This window comes from Mugil cephalus, chromosome 19 (assembly GCF_022458985.1).
Source record: "Mugil cephalus isolate CIBA_MC_2020 chromosome 19, CIBA_Mcephalus_1.1, whole genome shotgun sequence".
Lineage (NCBI taxonomy): Eukaryota > Metazoa > Chordata > Actinopteri > Mugiliformes > Mugilidae > Mugil > Mugil cephalus.
This window is the reverse complement of record NC_061788.1, coordinates 22,998,596-23,023,017: the sequence shown is the minus strand read 5'-3', so window position 1 is coordinate 23,023,017 and position 24,422 is coordinate 22,998,596. Positions and strand designations below refer to the sequence as shown.

General features: G+C 41.8%; 1 protein-coding gene across 5 annotated transcripts in view; it reads left to right on the top strand.

The window, feature by feature from the left end:
• The first annotated feature begins 5,922 nt into the window (after window positions 1-5,922).
• The window catches only part of zer1 (zyg-11 related, cell cycle regulator), a 41,269-nt gene continuing 22,769 nt past the window's right edge, over window positions 5,923-24,422 (top strand). For 2 of the 5 annotated variants that reach the window (XM_047569520.1, XM_047569515.1), the window contains exons 1-4: window positions 5,941-6,105; window positions 7,823-8,040; window positions 8,136-8,286; window positions 23,944-24,398. In XM_047569520.1, coding sequence (XP_047425476.1) covers window positions 7,874-8,040; window positions 8,136-8,286; window positions 23,944-24,398 — 773 coding nt within the window. In that variant the 5' untranslated portion in view covers window positions 5,941-6,105; window positions 7,823-7,873. Of the gene's footprint in view, window positions 6,106-6,977; window positions 7,073-7,822; window positions 8,041-8,135; window positions 8,287-23,943; window positions 24,399-24,422 lie in introns of all 5 variants that reach the window. The other 3 variants (XM_047569519.1, XM_047569517.1, XM_047569516.1) reach the window with 3 other exon arrangements.

The window sequence follows — 24,422 nt, the reverse complement described above, 5'->3', positions numbered from 1 at the left end:
CCAGAATGCTTGAGGTATCATGTCAGTGTTGTGGAGACCCCCTGCTTATTTAGTCCAGAATATAAAGTCAGTGATGTGGTGCTAATAAAAACATGTGTTACAGGACCCAGAGACATAGAGAGTACATGGAGAGTATATGCTGAAATAAATACGTGATGCACAAATACTGTTACTAATTGACATTTCTTCAAAGGAATTCGCACACTGTAAATGGTCTTGCTCTTATATAGCGCTTTTCTACCTACTCAAAGGTACTCAAAGCACTTTTACAGTCAGAGACACATCCACCCATTCACTCACACAAGCACACACACATTCACACACACATTCACACACCAGCGCCAGTTGCACTGGGAGCAACTGGGGGTTCAGTGTCTTGCTTAAGGACACCTCGGCATATGGCACACTCGGGGGATCGAACCGCTAACCCTTCGGTGGGCAATCCGCTCTACCTACTGAGCCATAGCCGCCCTGTAAGAATCCTGTGTGGTATGAAGAACACCTACGGTAACAGACAGAGCTGGTAGAAGTCAAAATTCAGAGAGAAAAAGGAAATCTGGAACTGTTGGAGCTGGACATTAAAAGGAGAACATTGGAAACTAGACAAAGAGATCCAGAAACTGGAAAGGGTGGAGTATTGCAGTGCAAACTGTAATCATATTTGTGATGGAGTGTTATTTCTTGTGACTTTCTCTCTCTGTACTCAAGGCTCAAAGCTGAAAAAATGGTGCTTGTAATTTAAATTTTTTTCTTGAAAAAATGTGTCCTTTTTTCTTTCACCATGAATTTGGAGTATACAACTAATTTGAAGAGGTGGGACTTTAAACCAATACTAGACAAAAGGCACAGACACAGAGAAGAGTATCACACAAGATCATTTGTTGACAAAATTTCAAAATTCAGCATTTACGTTTACAAGAGAAAATTGTCAATATGTTGCTCTCTGACCAGTTGACCAGTAATGTTGTCTGGGAAGTAGAACACCAGAGAATGTATCTAATAACGATGCATAATTTCTTAACCTACTGTGCATTGTTACACACTCATAATATCCAAGATGCTTACAAATAGACAAATATACACCACACATTACACAAATATAATATAAAAACAGGAGGAGGAAACAGGTGAATGGAGAGTTTGACCTATGTAAATCTAATCAACTGCAATGATCCACATTCTTCATTTTCTTTCATTTTCAGTTCTTTCTTTTTTTCCTCTTTCTCTTTCCTATGTTTTTTTTTTTCATCTGTACTGTCTGATTTTTGTATCTTTTAGAAACTTTCAGTTTTGGTGTTCTATTAATAAAGACAAGATTCCAAATAAACCTTGCTTCTTTTTTTCTGAAATATTTTGTCTACTGATATGAGCTTTTGTCTTTATATATAGACTAATCTGTGTAAATAAATACTACTAAAACTAAAAGTCAACTGGCAAATGAAACAACTGTATTTATAATATTTGGATTGCAGGATGATTGAAATTAACTAACATGTGTACAAAGGAAATACTGAAAAGAACATGGAAATACTGTAAAACACATTCATTTCTCACAGAGTTGACAACAGATCCAACACAGGATTAACTTATCCCAGTTCTTAGCCTGGTGTGGTGCAGCCAAGCTTCAGAGGATAAATCACCATGGTTACTTGTCCAGGATAAAGTTATCCTACTTTTGTGCAACCAACTGGGAGCTAAGTTCATGCAGGATAACCAAGATATCCACGCTTAATCCCTTAACCTGGTTTTGTGCAATACCCCGAAGCAGGTTTGCAGTTCAGAGTAAGTTCCCATGGTAACGTATCTCGATAAGAATGAATCCAGCTTTGTGATACCGGAAACCCAGAGTTAACCCTGAAGTTACCTCGCTAAGTCCATAATCCTGCTTCGTGATACAGGCCTCAGGAGTTTTTGAATTGTGTTTCTGGGGTTTATTTTTAGTCCTGTATTACCTGCCATCTGCAGGGCTTTTTGTTTCTCCTTTGTCTGTTAAATACCTTTTCCCGGATCCCCTGCCTCATCTCTTCATTTGCTGTCCTACATTTGGGTCCTCCCCTCTACAATCCCTGACACCATTACTCTTTCAGATTGCTGTTGGGTTACTTTATGCCACTCCTGGCGCAAAAATTTAAATAGTTCATCTTTTTTTGATGGCCTGTGTTATGGCCTCGGTCATTTTGTGTTGCTGCTGTGTTCCTCCCTTCCCCAGGATCTCTCTACCTGTTCCCCTCCCACCTCATCAGTGAAATCCTCTCCACCTGGGCTGCAGCCTATATAGATGAGATCTTCACAAGATGGCCGGTCTCTCTTTCCTCCCTCCTGGATGGCTGGTGCCACCTGGGCACCCCAGCGTTCTGTTTGGTTTTGTTCTTTTGTTATCCTTTGACTGCACTTAATTTGTGTTTGTACAATAAATTTTCACTTAATTGCTCAGGTTGCTGTGTGTTCTTCCCTCTTTAGTTGCGGTCTTGAACAAGCGGGGCTTAACACCTGTGACCATCCATCTTCCTCAATTTCCGCGCAGAAACGTGGCGTACGTCCACGTCAACGTCAACGTTTAGATGTATCAAAAGTGAATTGACCGTGGAAATGGGCGGTGACCTCCGCCAACATCATGGCTGGCGTACGCCAGTTTCCACGGCTATTGTTTCTTTGGCGACGGCAAGAGGCGACGCTGAGGAACTGTCAATAATGTGAAATCAAGTAGTTCTCAGAGGATGTGCACATCAGAGACACATTGCACAATTAACACACACTTGTTTGTAACTACGGGTGGATAAAAAAGCATGCGCAAAGTGATGAAGAAAATTGTATTAACAATGGCAGCCTTGGCTTTGTTAGAAGATCTCGCAAATGGTAACATTAGGCGTGAGAGAGTGTTTAGAGAACGCGAAGATCTACTCGCAAACAACGTCAACTGGCTCATGAGTCGTGTTCGTTTACCGAGGCCAGTATTACTGGAATTTGTTTTTGTCAACAGGAAACATTTTAATTCCATAAATGTTCAAATAATACTGTATGTGATGTGCAAATGCAGCTCACTAACATCGTACCATGGTGGCCTGGTTCATTCTGACCAACAGGATGGTTGGGAACAGGCTGGAGGCTGGCACGGTGCGCGATGGGTGGCTTCTCGGTGAGTAAATAATTAGATTAGAACAATTAGAAAAAAGTCAGTGTGATTCATTCAAATGGTGTGTGAAGAAAGGAAACTAAACCTATTTCGCACATTTTCTGCCTTCGTTTGACCCCAGGGGACTGTGGCTATCCCGAGAAGGTGGCCGTTGACCCCTCTCACCAACCCCGGCACTGACCAAGAGAGGAAGTACAGTGACCTCCAGTCCCAAACTCAGGCAGTGGTGGAGAGGGCAATCGGCCGCTGAAGGGACCCTGGCGCTCCTTGGACATGTCGGGGGGAGTACTGCTCTGCGACCGGAGAAGGTGTGACGCATTGTAATGCCCCGTGGCGTCCTGCACAACGTGGCACACCGCCACGGCATACCACTGCCAGAGTACATCCCCCAGTCAGAGGAACTGGATGCCGGAACTCCGGAAGCGATACGGACCTGGTAGCGTGTCAGGGGCAAGGACACAGCTACTTATTACAATTGCATTTATTGCGTTGCTAATATTTCCAAGGACGGTAATTATTTGATCCAGATAATGATTGATGGCACGGATCTGACAATTTCGTCTTGTGATTCCAGCACAGTTTGGGTGAGGACACGGTGAGCTTTGGGTGAGCTTTTTCGGGCGGACGTCAGCTGCGTGGAGTCGCCAGGCTCGCAGTGCCGGTGTCCTCTCCTGGTTCATTGTCTATTAATAAATAAAAATTTTAAAAATAACAAAGTGATTGAATATGAGTCTACCTGTTTAATATCCACGCACGAGCCATGTGTATCGTGATCAGCCTATTGTACGACCAGTATAATAACAATATTTCTGAGTTCAACACATTTACCTTGGGGATGATCTATGTCACCTTCATGGGATCCCACAACTCTGGCGAGAGCTGTGTCAACCACTATGGCGGCCACTCTTTGGTCGAAGGGGGTCAGGACGAACTGACTCCTTTCCGCCCGTTAGCTGAAATCCTCCGCTTCACTTCCACCTTTATGTCAGACCATTTCTTTTTTATTTCCGTGTGTGCATGCTGCTCTGACCCCACGGCATTAACAGCCTCACACACACGATCTCACTCACTGTTCTTTCTTTTTGTGTTTATGCCTGACGACAGGCTACCAAATAGAATATCCCTGCATGTCTCCACTTCATTTAATAATACTTCGACCTCAGACTCGGTGAAGTTTCTCTTTTTCGCTTTACTCGTGCTTAAAATCTGATGGTGCAGAGTGGGGAATCTGCGACTCAGGCCCCATTTAGATTAATTTGCAAATTTAAATTGGGGCGTGGACACGGAAGAGTTTGGCACTGGTCTATGGAGCGTACCCTGATTGGCTAGACGTTGGATGAGTGAAGGGGATCGATTGCTTCTCCCTGCTCACCCGGAAGTTAAGTCCAGCTTTTTCAGAGGTTGAAAGTTGGAGGTTGAAGGTTTGTGGTTGAAAGTTGGAGGTTGAACTGTTTGAGGTCATATCTTTGAGGTTGAAATTTTGAGGTTGATTGTTTTATGCTAAATTTTATTAAGTTGATTTTTTTTTTTAATTTTTTAATTTTATGAGGTTGAACTTTTTTTTGACATTGATTTTTTTTATGTAAACTATTTACCTAGCAACTTATATTCAAACTCTGATGGCACAGAAAAACTTCCATAGGTTTGACACTGTGTACCCCTGCTAGTAAAGCCAACACTTACACAGCACAGCAGTATTTTTTATACTTTTTTTTTTTGTACTTTTTTTGTTAAATAAGATTTGCTTACGGTCATCACCTTATCAGTACCCCATTAAGAAGAATGCAGTGTCCATGTGTTGAAATTCAACAGGGACTGGAATGAGATCGCTATCATACATGTAGTGATGCTGATTTCAGAATAATTTGCAGTTGGCTCTTACTGGCCATTATTTAAATATGTTCAATTACATCTTGGTTTTGGTATCAAATGTTTTCTATCTTTTGTCAACATATTTACTTTAATGTAATATTTTATTTTATCATTAATATCATTATTTTGGTTTCTTGCAAAGAGTTTCACCAATCACATCTGAACTGACGGTACCAACAGCTACAACAAATACCTCTGCCACTACTACTTCTACTACAACTTCTACTGCAACTGCTGCTGCCACTGCTTTTAGTAATCATGTATATGAGGCTAAGAAGCGGGAGAAATTAATTGGCTGATAAATATTCTAAACAAGTTTTAAGATCAGAACATGTATTGGTTGAAACTACTGCAACTACTACAAAGCAGAAGTAAAGAAGAAGAACTGAAGAAAAAGTGGCAAAGTCAGTGAGATAATGGAAGCAAGGGGAGACATTTATTTTCAGTTACTCCATTAGTTGGACACATAAGAAATGGAGGTAGGAACAGAAGGGAAAAGACAATTCTTGCCAGGATGAGAATAGGACATACAGGATTAAATTCTACTTTACATATTATGAGAAAAGATCAAAAGAAACTGTAGAACATGTAGTCATGAAATGTAAAAAGTATGAAAAGGAAATAATGAAACTAAAAAGGAAAATAGAGAGCGAGAGAAGTGTTTAGTTTTAATAGAATATTGAGGAGATCATCAGGGGATCGAGTCACCAGATATGTTCTGGATTTTTTAAAAGAAATTTTAAATTGTTAGATAAAAGGATTTGAAATTTATGTAGGTGTGTATGCATATATATCTATGGGTGTGTATGTGTGTATTATACGAAACTAATATTAGATAGTAAACCTCAGCAGTTATCATCACAGACCACAGGGTGGCGCATGTGCACTGTTATAGTTTGCTACCGCCGTACAATAACGAAGAAGAAGAAGAAGAAGAAGAAGAAGAAGAAGAAGAGAAAGTAGGAGGAGTAGTGGAACTAGAAAGAGGAGGAGTCTGTTTGTTGACATCGGGTAAATACGAAAATCAGATGAGTGAAGACTGGGGATAATACATTCATTTTTCGCCGTCATCTATACACATAGCCTTGGCGGAAGCTAAGGTAGAGCCCAAACTGATGCGCCATTCACTGTAACACCGCTGGCCACTGTTTGTAACCTGATTATCCACACAGGGCTGTTCGTCAGAGCTAGCCCCTCCAGCTAAGTGGCTAGCAACATAGCAAGGAAAGTCATCGTTAGCCACAAGCTAATTTAGACGTTAAAATGCACTGGTGACACCTTATCGGCAAGTCGAAGTTTAACGTAATACCGTAATTTGGACGTTTGAACCCGAGTAGGCGAATCGCAGTTGCCTTTTCGCCATCATCAGTCTAACATTACTTATGTCAAAGTTAATGTATCCACAGTGTAGCTAGCTAGCTTGCAGTCTGGTGTACCTCCGAATTCATTGCTGTGTCGTAAGCTAGCAAACAACTAGTACTAATGAAAAAGCAGAGCAAGCTCGATTTGTGGCTTCGACTTTACAGCAGTGGTCAATAAGCACAGTATTATTATGATACAATTGCCAATTTTGAATCAAGTTGTTGCAAAAGCAGACAGCTAAGGTATGCAATGCCAACAAATAGGCTATCAAAAGTAGAAAATACATACTCAGTCTGTGATTGCTATAAAGCAGTTTGACATAAATATGCTTCCTTTGTTGACGAGGGAAAATACATTGATCAAATGTGGAAAAAAGTTCAAGTTACCGAACAGTTAATATTTTGTGGATTGAATGTCATTCATCTAATTGCTTATTTGCTACTCAGTGTGTGATTCTCAGTGTATTTCTTTCTTCATCAGGTGGTCCTAGGCCAAAAATAAATGATACATATGTCAAACAGGAATGAATGCAAATGGTAGTTGATATTTGTATTATCCTATTGTAGCATTCTGAAATGCAAGACTTTGTAATCTCTTAACTGTAATTTAGGCTTCTGTGTTGCAGAGGATCCGGCATTAACGTGCACACCCCGTCACAGAAGGTGCGCAGACCTTGCAGTGTCGCTGACGCCTCACCCCCCAAATGTAACTACTAGCTGCAGCGACGCAGAGCGCAAGAGCTGCGATTGGTCCGCTTAGTAGCGACGTGTTTCTGCTTTAGTATTTCTGGCTGCTTCTCTGTCTCTGCGATTTTAGAGTTGATTAATTTGTATCAATAAAGAATCAGAAAGGTTAACTGAAGAAGTCTATAGATACAGACATTTGTATAATTCCTGTTATACAAGTTTCACCTGCCATTGTTGAAAGTGAAAGTGATGTGGAAAGTGAAGCTCAAAACTTGACTGGCCAAAATGAAGATACAGCACTGTCCAGTGTTTGCGTGGTGTTCTTACAGAGCAAGTCAGACTGACAAAAATTTGGCGAAATCTTGGCAAAAGTTTCAGTCACCATTATTGAAAATGGAGCAGGAAGTGGAAACAAAAATTAACTCGACTGGCATAAAAGATACAGCGGCGTCTAGCATTTACATGGATTTGTTACAGAGCGAGACAGACTGACGTGTGTCAGGTCATTACAGACATTTGTAGTCATGTTTTCAGTTGCCACTGTTGAAAGTGAAGGAGGAAATAGAAACCAAAATTAACCCGACTAGAAAAAAACAAAAAACACGCAGCGCTGTTTAATGTTTGAGTGGAGTGGAGTGGAGATGGTACAGAGTGAGACAGACTGATTAGCACAAGTATGAATGTCTCACAATGGTGGAGGGTTTGTGCGTCATGTCCTCGTATGCACAGAAGCATAATTGAGGCTTTACTTCTTTAAATATCTCATCAGGTCCCCTGCACTGCTTTGGTTTTGATTTGAGCCAGAGAAGAGGAGGCTAACATGGCAACCAAAGCAGGTGACAACCCTGACAGCCTCATGACTCTGGCAACAGTCTTCTGCCTGAGGAATCTAAGGAAGACCATGTGTTACCAAGGATTGAGGGACAAGCTTTTCCTGCGCTCTGATATCTTCCTTCCAAGTGAAATTTGTGACAAGTTGGTGAACACGTAAGTAACAGTATATATCAAATCATTTTTACCAATTTCAGATTCCATTTCTGAAAGAAGCTTCTGATTCCATGGTGGCTTGTAATTTTAAACAGATATATGGAGTTGGTCCACACAGACAGTAACTTTGAACCAGAGGAGGGCTTCTTCCAACTATTTTCTGACCCTCGAAGCACCAGACTGACCAGGGTACAGCTGAGAGAAGACTTTGTTCGTGACAGAGATTTGGATGCTATAAAAAAACAGGTAGGATGCCTCAGATTAAGCAGCTAAGATTTTTAGCAGAGGATATTTGGTTTTCACTTGGGTATTATCTCAACCAGACAACACAGATAATGATAAGATAAGATATGCTTTTATTCAATTAATCAACCAACCAGACCTTATTTGTAATGCACTTTTTATACAAAAGTAGCACAGAGAGCTGTATACAATAATCCCACATGTGCCCCCAACCCCCTTCTCCAACACAGACACACATTCACACATGCACAGACAGACAACTTAAAAATTCATTTTGTAGAACAAATAAAACAGTATTTATTAGAAGAGGAGCGCGAACTGTGGAAACGCTTTTGTAGGTGAAGAAACACCAGAGGCTGGCTAAAAACAGCACCCTAAAAACCCCAAAAATAACATACAGACCTAAGACCTAACATAAAATGAAATAAATAAAATCAAGTTTAAGATAATTTAAAGATGATATAGGGACAGAAACAGAGATTAAAAAGAAATGGATAGTTAAGATTCAATTAAAAGCCAGACTAAAAAGGTAAGTCTTGAGCTTGACTTTAAAAATATCAACGCTCTCTGCAGCCCTTGGGTCTTCAGGCTGGCTGTTCCACAGACGTGAACTGTAATGGTAAAAGGCTGCCTTGCCATGGATTTTTGCTTTCTCTCTGGGTATTATTAAAAGGCCACTACTAGAAGACCTGAAGGCTCTACGAGGTTCATATGATATAAGCATTTCTGATGAATAGCTTGGAGTAAGACGATTAAGAGCTTTATAAACCAATAAAATCTTAAAATCTGTTCTGAAGCAAACTGAAAGCCAATGCAGAGATTTTACAATGGGTGTGATGTGTTCCCTCTTTCTGGTCCTTGTCAGGACACAGGCGGCTGAGTTCTTTTAATAATTCTAAGTGTGAAATATTATTCTTTGGAGGACCAGAAAGTAGGGCATTGCAGTAGTCTATCCTGCAAGTAATTAAAGCATGCATCAGTGTCTCTATATCAGCTTGAGAGAGAAGAGATTGTACTCTGGCAATGTTTTTAAGGTGATAAAATGCAGTTTTGGTCATGTCCTTAATGTGTGGGACAAAACTAAGATCTGAATCAAATATGACACAGAGGTTCTTCACTTACTGAGAGGATCTTAATTCCAGTGTTTGAAGTTTTGTGTTAATTTTCTCTCTCAGACCTTCAGGACTAATAATTAAGACCTCAGTTTTGTCCTGTTTGAGTTGTAAAAAATGTGTTGCCATCCATGACTTAATATCTAAAATACAGTTTAAAAGTGTATCAATTGGCCCAGGGTCATCAGGAGACATGGCAATATAAAGCCGTGTATCATCTACATAACTCTGGAAGTTTATGCCATGCCTCCTGATGACACTACCAAGTGGCAGCAATACCAGCGAGTAGACACCACAATCCATTTTATAGGTACTTGATGAACATTCTTTTACAGACTTTAATGATCCACGAGGGAAATTACATAGCTTTATTGCACATAAAAATAAACACTCATAAAGCCACAAGAAAGATAAATGAAATTAAATTAAAGTAAAATAAAAATAAGCAGAAAAAAATGTACAGAATTAGCATTATGCAAAAGTAGTAGGCAAAATAGTATCAAGGTGATGTGAATGTTTGACCAGTTGCTTAGCAACAGTGGTGTGGATTGTGTCACCATGGTGTTTCTCTGCAATAGTGTTTCCTTATTGGCTGCGGGATGGATGTAAATACAAATGGAGTGTGTCTGCCTGTAGAGTCCCAAAGCCGGGCTCAGACACACTGTGGTTCCATGAACCAGGTCTCCAAAGCACCTCCCATGACACATTCCCTCTGGGTCCCATCATGCGCACACAGTCCATTGATCCTGCTGCCGAAGACCTCACGTTCCCCCTGAGTGCAGATGGCTGACCCGAAGCTGCTTCTCGGATCCTCCCGCCGCCAACTCCTCACTCTGGGCAGCTCCAGGGGCAGCGCTAGTAGCGCAGGCACCGCTAGCAGCCAATAGCAGGAGCACACCAACAGACACAATGGCCGTTCTGCCAAACTCCACAGCCAACAACCAACGACAGAACTAAAAATACTAAAAGTCAAGAACAAACTAAACACGCGCTGTGTCCCCCTGTAAAAATTCCGGATGAAATTTCACGAATGAGTCTATTTTTCATCACAGACGGTTTATGATCACAGAAAAATATCCGAACCCCTGCGCTATGACTGTGACTGTGTGTGTATGTATGTGTATATGCATATGGAAGCAATTAGAAGCATCAGTCCCTGTATTTTTCTGTATGAGGACTGGTTACTAACCCAGTGGGCCTGTGCCCCTGTAACACTGTGCACCTAGCAACGCCCCTGGTTCAAGGCACAGAAAAACAACACGTCAGACAAAACCAATCATTAACATGCTAGGTTATTCTTCACGGAGCTACTGGCAAAATGCAGCCACTCTTTCAGGCGCATTTTTACATAACATTTTCTGTTGCTATGATAGGATTTAAAGAGAGTGGGTTGTCCACAAATCGAAGGGTTAGTTTGGTCCGTGGAATGTGCCACATGCTGAAGTGTCCGTGAGCAAGACACTGAACCCCGAGTTCTGCTGTGGAGGCCCCATCCTGCGGCCAAGGGCTGGGGCTGGTCCGGAGATGAAGGCTGTCACTCTGGACTGCCTCAGGATGTTAAAGAGCCGGTTAAATCCTGCTTCAAGATTTATGACTGCTGCCTTGGAACATCATTTGTTCCCACATGGACCACCCACCGTGTTCACCGAGGGGTGAGCTTCCAGCACATGACGGATTTCCGTAGCAATGTTGTTGACAGTGGCGCTAGGAAAACACAGTGTTGTGGATGTGTTTTTACATGCCTGATGTTGGAGTCCCCATGATGACCTTAGTGGGACATGGCCGAGGACCAGAGCTGGAAGAGGCAGGTGCGTGAAGTTTTTGCCAGTTTACAGCCATATTTCCCAAAGTAAACTACCGTCCCCGTGGTGGAGAGAGACAGAGGAGACTTGGGTCTGGCCCCCATCCGATCCCACTGGTTCTCAGCCGGAGACTGGGTCCAAGGCATCGTGCCATCCAATTCTCTGCCAGCGGCCTCGCTAGCGGCTGCCTCATTGATGGGACACTAGGCTAGGTCTATGAGTAATTCATCCTCTCTCAGCTGGAGAAGGAGAACAACTCTTTTCTCCAGTTTGGCGACTCTGGTTAAGCGGAAGGCAGCTCACAGGAGCCAGTTTGTTTCATTCACACAGACACACCGGTCATCTTCCACAGTTTGGGACATCTCTTCTGGCATCTCACATACTCATTGTTAACAGCAGCAGAGACATTCGGTAATCACAGACAGTGCGCACATGGGTGGACAAAAGAATAAAATATAAGAATATAAAAAAATCTTAAAACAAACCATGCACTGTTCAAGTAAGAAAATATGGAAAATGAGAATGCTGATGCTATATATATATAGCATCAGTGCCAACTGTAGATGTGTGTATATATTCACACATCTACAGTTGGCAGTGATGGTGACAGTGCAAAAAGGTATAAAGAATATATGTACATGTAGTTAGGAGGAATATTGCGTATTAACAGGATGGAAGATGAGTATGCTAATATATGTATGTATATAAATATACGTATCTATTCACACATCTACCATTGGGAAAGATGCAGACAGTGCGAAATGGCAGATATAAAAAAATATGTGTATATGTAAATGTAGTTAGAAGGAATATTGTTCATTAAGTGGGATATTGCACATATGTTGTTGTGGGTCTACTGGGAGCGGACCTGGTTGTAGAGTGTAATAGGAGAGGGGAGGAAGGACCTGCGGTACTGCTCCTTCGCACAGCGTGGTTGAAGAAGCCTGTCGCTGATGGAGCTTTCCAGGGCTCCGACAGTCTCGTGCAGGGGGTGGGAGGCATTGTCCATTGACGACAGCTTCGGCAATATCCTCCTGTCCCCCACCACCTCCACAGGCTAAAGGCTGTACCCCAGGACAGAGCCAACTTTCTTCACCGGCTTGTTGAGTCTTTTCACCTTTGCTGCCGCTCCAGCAGACCACACCGTAAAAGATGGCCGACGCAACCGCAGAGTCATAGAAAGTTCTCAGGAGGGCACCCTGCACTCTGAAGGACCTCAGTTTCCGCGGCAAGTGGAGTCTGCTTTGGCCCTTCTTGTATAATGCTTGAGTGTTATCAGCCCTATCCAGGATTCTTATTTAGGTGAACCTCCAGGTACTTGTAACAGTTCACTATCTCAGTGTCTGTTCCCGGATGTTCACCAGTGAGGGAGCAGTGGCTTTGAACCCGCTGAAGTCCACTACCAGCTCTTTTTTTTTTTTCGTTTTTACCACATTAATCCAGAGGTGGTTCTGTTGGCACCAGGCCACAAAGTTCTGGTTCACTTCTCGGTACTCCTTTTCTTCTCCGTTGTTGATGAGGTCGATGCTGGCTGAGTCATCTGAGAACTTCTGTAGGTGATGGTTGTGTAGTGGAAGTCGACTGTGTAGATAGTGAAGAGGAGAAGGGCCAGGACCATCCTCTGTGGCGCCCTGTGCTGCAGATCACCATGTCCGACACACAGTCTTTTGCCCTCACAAACTGTCGTCTCTGGGTCAGGAAGTCCGGGAGCCAGACTGAGTTGCTGGTGCACCTCCACGTGGCCCAGCATGTCCCTCAGCAGTTCGGCTGAATGGTGTTGAAGGCACTGGAAAAAGCATAGAACATGAATGAGGAAGATGACAGCATCCTCACCCCTGATGCTAGGCTGGTAGGCTAACTGCAGTGGGACGAGTTCACCATGGGTTGCAGTTGTTGGAGGACCAACCTCTCCAGGGTCTTTGCCAGGTGGGCTATGGTTGGCCCCGGATTTGAGGAGCCTAGAGCTCATGCCATCTGGACCCGTTGCCTTCTTGACCTTGAGCCTGGCCAGTTCTCTCTGGCCTAGCTGCCCAATGAGTGGGAGGGGTAGTGAGTGCACAGGGGGATCGTGGAGGAGGGGCCAGGAGGGGGTGGTCAATGACGTGGCACACAAGGTTCCAGTCTGGGGAAGCTGCTGCAGGGTTGGTTGGGTGGGGAGGGGTGACTGGTTCGAATCTGTTGAAAAGCCTGTTCAGGTCGTTCACCTACTACTCGTCTCAGTCTCAGGTCTGGAGTTGTTATGTCCTGAGATCATTTTCAGGCTCCTTCAGAACCCGCTGACATCGTTCTGCTGCAGCTGTTGTTTTGTCCTTCTCCTGCAGCTGTCTTTCTCCTGCCTCATCATCCTCCTCAGTTCTTTTTGCAGTCTTTATCTGCTCCCTATCCCCGGACTTGAAAGCCCACTTTTTGTACTTGAGGAGGACCTTTATATCAGGGGTAATCCACAGTTTGTTGTTGGGGAACAAACTCACAGTCCTGGTGGTGAGGTATGGTGAGTTCTGCACATAAGTTGATATAGTCCGTAACACAGCTGGTGAGACTGTCGATGTCCTCCTGTGGTCCTTACAGAACACATCCCACATTGTGGTGTCAAGACAATCCTTTAGAGTCTCCACCGACTCTTCTGTGAATATTGCCATTGACAGAAAATCGAAGGAACTGCGATTGAATTTTTGCCATTTTTATTAGGTAATTATGAAGTTCGACTAACTTATTTATTCATTCATTTATTGTTATTCACTGTTATTGAACTAGAGCTGGGGCCTCATGTACAAAGACTTGCCTGGATTTCTACTAAAAATGGCCGTGCGATCTAAACCAGAAAACTCTGGTCATCAAAAATCCTATGTATGAAGAATCTGTGCGCACACATGAATTCAAGCACTTTTCCCTTATGTCCCAATCAAGCGCACATATTGGAATACCCCAGCCCTTCTTGTCCACGCTCCCATTTCTTCTTCTTCTTCTTCTTCTTCTTCTTCTTCTTCTTCTTCTTGTTTAATGATGGTTGACAAACAACTGTTAGGTGCATTACTGCCACCATCTGGACTTTAGTGTGTGTGTGACAGTTTACAAATTTACTTTAAATTCAGATCATTGTTCTCCGTGCTTTTCATAAACCTAAAAATAAGCATATAAACTACACCCCCATTTAAACACGCAAATCATTTTAAGTCGACCCGATGAGTAGGGCGGGAAAAAAGAATTTCACAGAAAGCAAATTGGAGAGGCTACTCACTGAAGTGGAGTTGTTAGTATTTGATCAGAACCATGTACACAGATTTACACATTAATGGTTGATTTAATGATTTCATCCCTGGTCTAAACGGGTGAATAGTTCAGCGACATCCCCACTTTGCTCCCAAAACTCTGTTCAAACTTTGATTTATAGCACATCCTTCATAATTCTTAAGTGACAAGGAATTGCAGAGCTGATTCACACTGGATTAGTTTTATCTCTGTGTTAGGAGAAGTATTTACTGTCCAATTATGACTTACAAAGTTTGCCGATTCTCAAAAGATTAAGGTCACAGACAACGTTCAACACTGTTACAGATTACCGGTCCCAGATGTGTGTAACACTGTCAATGATGTGGGGTCAGAATCAGAAAAGCGTGCACACGCTAAATTGAAAAAGGAGGGGTTCTGATATCAAGGTGGATATGAAGCGGAGGAAGACTAATACTAATGTTGCTAATACAGTATTATGACTGTGTCCCAGCATCACCTCTAAGTGCCGCCAAAGGTTCAACATCAGGGGATATGCGTGTACGCAGCCAATGAAGTCGGCGTGAGGCAACGCACATTTCTACGGCCATTTCACTCTTGATACATTTGAATTTTGCTCTGAAAAAGACCGCATACAACATTTTTGAGCACACGCACCCTTTGTATATGAGGCTCCAGGGGTGCACACACTTTTTCAGTATGCAAGCTACTTATAAAATTCAATTCAATTCAATTTTGTTTATATAGCGCCAATAACAAAACGAATTGTCTCAAGACGCTTTACAAAAACCACACTCACAGCAACCTCCAGAACAAGCCTGTGGGCAACAGTGGCAAGGAAAAACTCCCTTTTAACAGGAAGAAACCTTGAGCAGAACCCAGCTCATATGGAGGGACCCATCTGCCGAAGGCCAGCCGGGTAGAAACAGAGAAGATAGAGAGAAAAGAAGAACAGGGGAAACAAGATAAACAAACTTCTGTCACAGATACATACATCAAGCTGAAGGAAACATGTAGAATCTAGTAATATAACACATAGCTGATGATCTTATGTGACAGTTTGTGAGTATAACAGGAATAATGGGCAGGTTGGTGAATTGTTCGTCTCGATAGGAGTGGACAACTGGAGGAGGCCATGAAGACTGGGGCAGATGTAGATTATGGAGCTCCTGAGGTCTGATACACAGCACTCCAGACCATGAAGACTGGGCTAGTTTAAGAGGCCACGACAGCAGATGTATCTTAAAACTCCACAGGTCAGATATTCATCACTCCAGACCAGAGATCCTCACAAGAAGATGGAGGGGGAGGAGAGGGGTATTGAGAAAGTGAGATACAGTGGTTAGTAATAGAAAATAAATTATAAGAGATAGAAAATAAAATGATAAGATATTAGAGGAAAGGAGCCAGTCATGAGAGAGGAGAGGACATGTCCTCAGTGCAATGTCCCCCTGCAGCCTAGGCCTATAGCAGCATAACTAAGCGATGGTTAAGCCAGCCCTAACTATAAGCTTTGTCAAAACAGAAAGTCTTAAGCCTGACCTTAAACATAGAGACGGTGTCTGCCTCCCGAACCCAAACTGGGAGCTGGTTCCACAGGAGAGGAGCCTGATAGCTGAAGGCACTACCTCCCATTCTACTTTTAGAAAATCTAGGAACCACAAGTAGACCCGCACTTTGAGATCGTAGTGATCTGTTGGGACAATATGGTTCTATGAGGTCTTTCAGATATGATGGAGCTAGGCCTCTCAAGGCCTTGTATGTAAGGAGGAGGACGTTTAATTCAATTCTAGATTTTAAAGGGAGCCAATGAAGAGAAGCTAAAACTGGAGTTATATGATCTCTCTTGCTAATTCCTGTCAGTGCTCTTGCTGCTGCATTTTCAATCAATTGGAGGCTTTTTAAAAAGCTATTTGGACAGCCAGACAGTTCCTAATTTTGATGACATTACGAAGGTGAAAGAAAGCAGTCCTGGTCACCTGCTTTATGTGAGAATTAAAGGACATATCCTGGTTAAATATAACGCCAAGGTTTTTCACAGTAGTACTGGTAATGCAATCCAAGGAAACCAGGTGATTAGATAATGAATCCCTGACATATTTAGGGCCAAATACAACACATTCTGTTTTGTCTAAGTTTAGGCATGCTTGGAGTTTAACCAGCTGATTGGTTTCATCTGGTTTGAAGGATAAATATAGCTGGGTATCATCTGCATAGCAATGGAAGTTTATGGCGTGCTTTCTAATAATATTGCCTAAGGGAAGCATGTATAATGTGAATAATATTAGTCCTAGCGCAGAACCCTGAGGACCTCCGTAGCTTACTTTGGTATATTTAGAAGAACTGTTGTTTACATGGACAAACTGAAATCTGTCTGACAGATATGATTCAAACCAGTCTAATGCAGTTCCTGTAATCTTGATCACAATTTCAAGTCTCTGTAGTAGAATAATGTGATCAGTAGTGTCAAATGCAGCATTGAGATCTAGCAGGACAAGTATAGAGACAAGTCCATCGTCTGAAGCCATGAGGAGATCGTTGGTAACTTTAACCAGAGCCGTTTCTGTACTATGATGAGCTCTAAAACCTGACTGAAACTCTTAAAACAAACCATTCCTGTTTAAATGATCGACCAACTGATTGATAACAACCTTTCTAAAACTCTAGAGATAAAAGGAAGGTTGGAAATTGGCCTATAATTGGCTAAAACATCTGGGTCAAGAGTGGGTTTTTTAAGTAAAGGTTTAATTACAGCAGTTTTAAAAGACTGGGTCACATATCCTGTTAATAAAGATAAGTTTACCTGACTTAATATGGAGGTATTAATTAATGGGAAAAACCTCCTTGAGCAATTTAGTCACGATGGGGTCTAGAAGACAAGTTGATGGTTTAGGTGCTGTAATTATTGAAGTGACCTCAGGGAGATCAATTAGAAAGAAAGAATCCAAATATTGACTAGGTCCTACAGAGGTCTCTAATGCCACTGTACTTACATCTTTGACAACTGGAAGGATGCTATGAATTTTATCTCTAATGCCAACGATTTTATCAGTAAAGAAGCTCATAAAGTCAGTACAGCTGAGGGCTGAGGGAATAGATGGCTCAACAGAGCTGTGACTCTTTGTCAGCCTGGCTACAGTGCTGAAAAGAAATCAGAGGTTGTTCTTGTTTTCTTCTATTAATGAAGAATAATATGCTGTTCTAATCTTACAGAGAGTTTTGTCATAAGTTGTTAAACTATCTTTCCAGGCTATGTGAGCTTCTTCACAATTAGTGGAATGCCAAATTCTTTCCAGCTATCGAACTGCCTGCTTTGAACTACGCAACTGTGAATTGTACCATGGAGCTACCCTCCTCAGATCTATCACCTTCTGTTTTAGAGGAGCAACTAGATTAAGAGTTGTGCTTAGTGATGCTGCCGTGCTGTCAACAAAATAATCTATTTGTGTTGGAGTTAAATTGTGGTTGCTGACATCCACATCACTGACATAAGGCACTGAGGTAAATACTGAAGGAATTAATGCCTTATATCTAGTTATAGCATCATCAGATAAGTGTCTACCATAACAAAATGTCTTTTCAATTTCTGTGTAATCTCTTATAGTAAATTCAAATGTTACAAGGAAATGATCAGACAATAGAGGATTATGAGAATATATTGTTAGACCTTCAGTTTCTGTGCCATATGTTAGCACAAGATCTAAGGTGTGATTGAAACAGTGAGTTGAACCATTTACATTCAAGAAAAGCCAATTGAGTCTAAAATGACCAAGTCAAAGTGATCTACCTGCTATAAAAATACAAAACATATATTCATACATTTCTTGAGAATTCTATATATGTAAAATATATTTTGATGTACCTTGCAAAACTGCATGGACCCAAATTGCACAATACAACTGAAAACAGCTAGGGATGCATAATCCGGACAATGGCTGCTGAAAGCCAATCTCAAGCACAATTCCGAAAGATCATCAGTCACGGTGGAACGGTACTTAATGATCTTCATGTGGGAAAAGGATGACTCACATAAATAAGTGGAGCCGGAGTCCAGGAGGTAGCACATTTCCTCATGTTGTGGTATTTTTTCCTCTGTAAGTAAGTTCCAGAACTGTCCATGAGCCCTGGACTTCAGCAGAATGTCAGTCTGTAGTGTTAAAATGTCATCCTCCACTCCAGAGGAGTTCAGGTGAAACAGTGTTGCAATTTTTGATGCAAGTGAATCAACGTCAGCATCTTCGTGAAAAGGGGTGCACATGAATTTAACGATTGGCTCAAGTAAAACAAAGTCTTGAAAATATTTGTCAAACTCTGACAGACAATTGTCAATCTGCTCTGTGTAGCGTGCACTGTAAAGCCCCACACAGTTCTTCCCTTGTGTCTCCAGGTCTAACTCCATGTTCTGGAAGTTTGCCAAATCATTGTGCTTTAGCTTTAAGGAGAAATATTGCATTTTTCATTTGAAAGCATTAACTGAGCTGATGATATTTATCATGGTTTTGTCTTTTCCTTGCAGCTCTGGATTAAGGTCATTTAGCATGTTGGTCAGATCAGTTTAAAATACCAAGTCTCTCTTTCATGTTGAGCATTTGTGCGCATAACGCTTGTTAATGTATTATGCTGTGGTAATTGAGGAAGTCTGGTAAAGCATCGTCCTCCCTGCACTTGGCAATAAATCCATTCGAGGGGTCAACCATTGCAGGTCCGTGGTGATGGACACCAGTTTGCACACTGGGAGCTGGGTTTTCTCGATAAAGTTTTTGAAAGACTGAAATATGTCCTCCCCTCGCATGTGTTCTTTCATGGGCAGTACTTTTAACAGCTCCTCTTTTGCAGTCATATCAGAAGACATATCAGAAAACACATGACCGCACATGCACCAGCCCACAACTGGGCTGTGTTACTCACATCTGTAGACTCGTCCAACTGAGAAACACTCGCAATCTGCGATGTCCTTCCAAAGTTGCTGGGTCAAATCCTCGGCCATGGCTTCACTGCGCCATGTAAATGTACTTCTTGATACCTGAAAATTTTTGATCGAAGACTGTATTACAGGTTTGTTTTTAAAGTCTCGGAACAACGAGTCAGCTGCTTCAACGAATGCAAGGAAATGCACAGTGACTTATGTGTCAGAAAAGGTCAGATGACAGACAGGCTGCCCTGTATGTCAGTCAAGTGACAAATTTCATAATGAAAATGGAGGATAGGCTGACATCAATTTTTTTAATGCCATGTGATCTACCCACACTACCTTTGCTGAGACCAGTAATTTACTGAGATTTTTTTTAAAGTAACGTGATTAAATGCCAAACAAGTAGGTTTCTAGGAAATTAAGACTGTTCCTTTAATTTAGCCTTCATTCATCAATTTATGCAATGGTAGTAGAAACCTTGTGCACTATGCATGTGTTAAGAAGTGGTTGGAACTGTGCTGTTTTGTAAGGGTTTGTAAAGGTTAGGGTAACTGTTTCCTAACGCACAACTAAATGGTTCATCCAAAGAATCACAGTCGGCCTATTTAGTTTTTAGGCTGTCTCCCTCTGTCGTCCTCCCACTTGCAACTTTTAAAGAATTTTTTAAAAGTCTTACAAACTTTTAGAAGCTATTTTAAGATCTGATTTTATTTGCTTTTAAAATCCGATTTTCATAATGATTTTTGAGGGGAAAAACGGCCTCTTTGAGCTGATTGTCGGTATTCAGTAGCCAAAATGGCTACTGCCTCCTCGGTACCCCACCAGCTGCCCCCAGGTATCCTGGCTAGGAAAGCAAACAAGAAAATTGCTGACCTCAAAGTGGACATCCGCAGGCTGTTGCTCTTTTCCACCTCAGGATGGACGTCTCCCCGTCTTCTGAATCAGCCGTCCAGTCAGTCTTCAACCTCTTCCACCCGGCGTAAGTTGCTCAAGGAAGCCGTCTGCCACCATGTCTTGCTGGTGAGGCTGATTACAATTCACCTGAGGCCTGTGGGCCTCACGGAGTCCCGCGGCACTTTTCACCATCCTCTGCAGCAGTGTCCCGATGCCACCAGCATCTGGCTCCATCCCAGCTCCACTGTACCTCCAGGGAGTCAGAGGCCCGCAGTCGGGACCTCCATGGTCCGTCACATGTGGTTAGACCTTCTGCCATCCTGGTGCCCATGTGAAGGAGGTAGCATCATCAGCCGTGCTGCTCAGTGCACAGCACAGCTCGGCATAGAGGCCGGCATCAACGACCAAGAAACCAGCAGTCACAGGTCCTCAAACAGGACTTCATCGCTCTGATTAACCACCTGCTAGATACAGGGAAGCGGCTGATCATCCTCAGCCCGCTCCCCCCCTCCTCGCTACAGTGACCTCACCACCAGCCGGGTATGTCGACTGCACACCTGGCTGAAGGCCTATTGCCTATTGCACTGATGCATCTGCTGTTCTCGCTGAGGCTTCCCCGCCAAATATTAACTTTTTATTTCCCACCAGGGAGGACAGATGAGGAACAGGGACTGCATCAATTATAAAAAATAACATGTTCTCAAATTAATATCTTTTTAACAGTTACATGTCATTTGAGTATCATGCCTTTGTTTTTAACAGCCCACCTATCCTCTGTGTCATAATCTACAGAACACCCTGTTAGACCTGTTACTCATTTTATCACCGACTTTTCAGATCTGTTATCAACTACCCATACTTCATATGACAGAGTTTTAATAACTGGCGATTTTAATCTACACGTTGATGTCTCCTCGGACTCTATGTCCAGAGAATTTTTAAACATTTTACAGTGCTTTGATTTTACCTAACATGTCACGCAGCTTCAACATCGCTAGTTTTAACCAACAGGTGACCCCGGTGAGAACCGGGGTCACCTTACTCCTGAAGTGAAAGAAGCTGCAAGAGTGCTGAGAGGAGATGGAGGAAAACAAAGCTAACTGTTCATTATGGAATATTATTAGGTATGAAGTACCTCAAAATTTATAATAACTCAGTCAAACAGGCTTCCAAAAACTAATTGCAGAAAATATAAAAAACCCCAAATTCCTCTTCTCCACATTAGACGTATAGACTACTAAATAGGGGCTCACGATAATTATCAGCCCGATAATTATCGGTCTGATATCAGGAAATTATGACATCATTCCGATAAGTCCGATATCTTGACTTATTGGCCCAATAACATATAATACATATTTTTGTCAGTACTGCAGTGTGAGTCATCGTTTTAATCAAGCACTCCCTCTCCCACATGAGACCTGCACGGCTTGCAGTGAATGCTGCATTCAAGTGGCATCAGTATAATCGAAAAAAACAACATTCTGACTGAAAAAATGCATTACTCTCTCATGTCGGACAACAACTCAACTCTTACTGCTTTCACATCGAAAATCCCGTTTCCAGACCTGGGTCGACTCGCCTTTGGTGCGCTTTCACATTGGCAAAAGTCCTGGGTCGGATGTCCCGCTGCGAGAGCTGCATGCCTGATTTTTCCTCCTTCATACATCATCACATACATTTCAGATAACATTGCAGTTTGTTGATGACCTAAAGAATGGACCGTTCAAACCCCCGCTCTTTCAAATGCTGCTAATATTAAAATAAATCGCCATGTCCTGCATTGAGCCCGATATCTGCCGCCAAATCTCCTCTTTTTCTTGGATGCAGAGCACTGCCATGATCATTAAAAAAAGGTGTGGGAGATCGCTATACAAGATGTATATAGACACAGTTGCCGGTCACATGTGCTTCCATTAACGATTGTGTAACAACACATTTAATTTGTTTGATTGAAAAAAAATGAACAAAAATCTCTGCCCTTCAGAGAGATGGGAGTAGACCAAACCTTTTTTTGAGCTGAAACTTCTACAGTGATACTGTCTGTCAGGCCGTCAAATGTAACAGGCAAATATATCTGCGAAAAACCCTGCTCGATGTGAAAGGGGCTTCTGTCATAATTTTGGTAGTAGCTGACTGATATCAGTGTCTTATCCACAGTATTTTATTCATTGCCCTGGATGTTACACAGAAATCATAGAAACACGAACATAAAAAGATCGGGGAAACGGACTGCAAACCGGGAAAAGGGAATTTCCATCACTACATGAAAGCATCACAACGTGCATACGTTTGTAAATATACAAGATTGCGGCAGTAGTTTGGGAGTTTTTTAAAGTTTCTGAGGAAAACAGTTCACTGGCTGGCATTCAGTTATTATAGTCTGCGACTGTGGAACAGCCTGCTGGAGAACCTCAGGGCTGCACAGATGGTTGATACTTTTGAAAAAAAGGCTGAATACTCATGTTTTTAATCACGGTTTTACGTGATTTTATTTATATGATTTTACTTCTTAATCCTGTTTTATATTTAATCCTGATTATATTTATTTTCACAGTTGATTTATATTTATGTTGTTTTACATGGCTTATTTTAACTTGTTTCATTTATTTACTTATATAACCTATTCTTACCAGACAAAGGATATTTTAACTTACTTATTTATTTTACCTTTTTATTTATTTTATCTACTTATTTTAATATCTTACCGTTTTAGTTTTGTAGGATGTATACTAGCGTGACTGTGGACGTGTGTGTGCTTGTGTATGTGTAATGTGTATGCATGTGTGCGTATGTATGTATGCATGTATGCATGTGTATGTCTATGATTTTATTGGTGTGAAGCACTTTGTGTTGCATCTTTGTAGGAAGAGCGCTATACAAATTAAGTTTGATTGATTGATTTCATTACTTTAAATCTTAATTTGTAAGAAGAAGTCTTGAGTGCTCAAAAATTAAGATGTTCCACTGTGAATCATGTGGAACATTGTACCTTGGAAATAGGTGTCAGAAATACAGCTCCACTTCTGGTTTTGTTCTTGAACTGCTTTCTTTCATTCAGTAACTAGTGGTGCGAATGAACACAGGTGAATAATTGGTAGGTTACACTCATACCTCACCTTGCAGTGATAGTGGATTTCTCTTGTTGTAGATGGATGGCTATTGGGTTTTCTGTTAATAGTTAACCACTCAAAGAATTGTCTCAAGTAATCGCCAAGAGACTTTGGTGATTACTCCATTTCCGTCTACAACTTAAGTGTAATCATCAAAACTCTGTCATACTTCAACAAGCTTTTTTAATTAATTAACAAAGTTGAATGCACTGTCATCATATAGCTATACTTTAGAGATCGTTGGAACATACGTAACAAATGTGGTTTATATTTTCAGATATTCTAGCTTTTAAAATGTGGTTTTTAAACGTGGTGTTCTGCTGAAATTAAATGGTTATACTGCACCATCTGTGGATACAAATAGATTTTCGCTCCACCAGTGAACGCAAGACTGTTTTTTGACACTGTATCTTGACCATGATAATTTAAAGCTATGTACCGAAGTTTCACACATTACAATGGTAATTATCATATAATCATATCACAGATTATGACTAATAATTAATAATAGTCTTGTAAGTGAACTTGTATCTCCTATCCCTGCTGTAGAATATTGTGTTTACTAATAATTAATAAAACATGTTTTTTTCTTGTGCCAGGACCTGATTGAGCTCCACCTCACCTACTGCAACAGCTTGTCATCCCGCAGTTTAAAAACACTGACATGCTTCCGTGAGACCTTGGTTTCCCTTTGTCTCTTTGGATGCAGCCACATCTTCTACAGGAAGGGTGGTGCCCCTCTTGCCTGTAACGAAGACTCAGAAGATGAGGAGGAGGAGAGTCCTGCTTCTCGGCAAGCAATAGAGACCGACTTTAATTTCCAGGGATTCAACCGCCTCAGGTTGCTCAACTTGGGTGGACTACCTGATGAGGTGGATGCTGAGGCCTTGCTCAAACCCCTTAAGTCACTCACCTCATTAGATCTGTCTCATGTACAGTTGCTGGGAGCAGCTTTTCTCACTCAGTGGAAAGACAGACTGGCCTCTATCGTTCTTTACAATGTGGACCTGTCAGAAGAGTTGGTCAACACTATGGTGGAGCTGGTTAATCTCAGGTAAGGTAGGAGGGAATCAGTCGT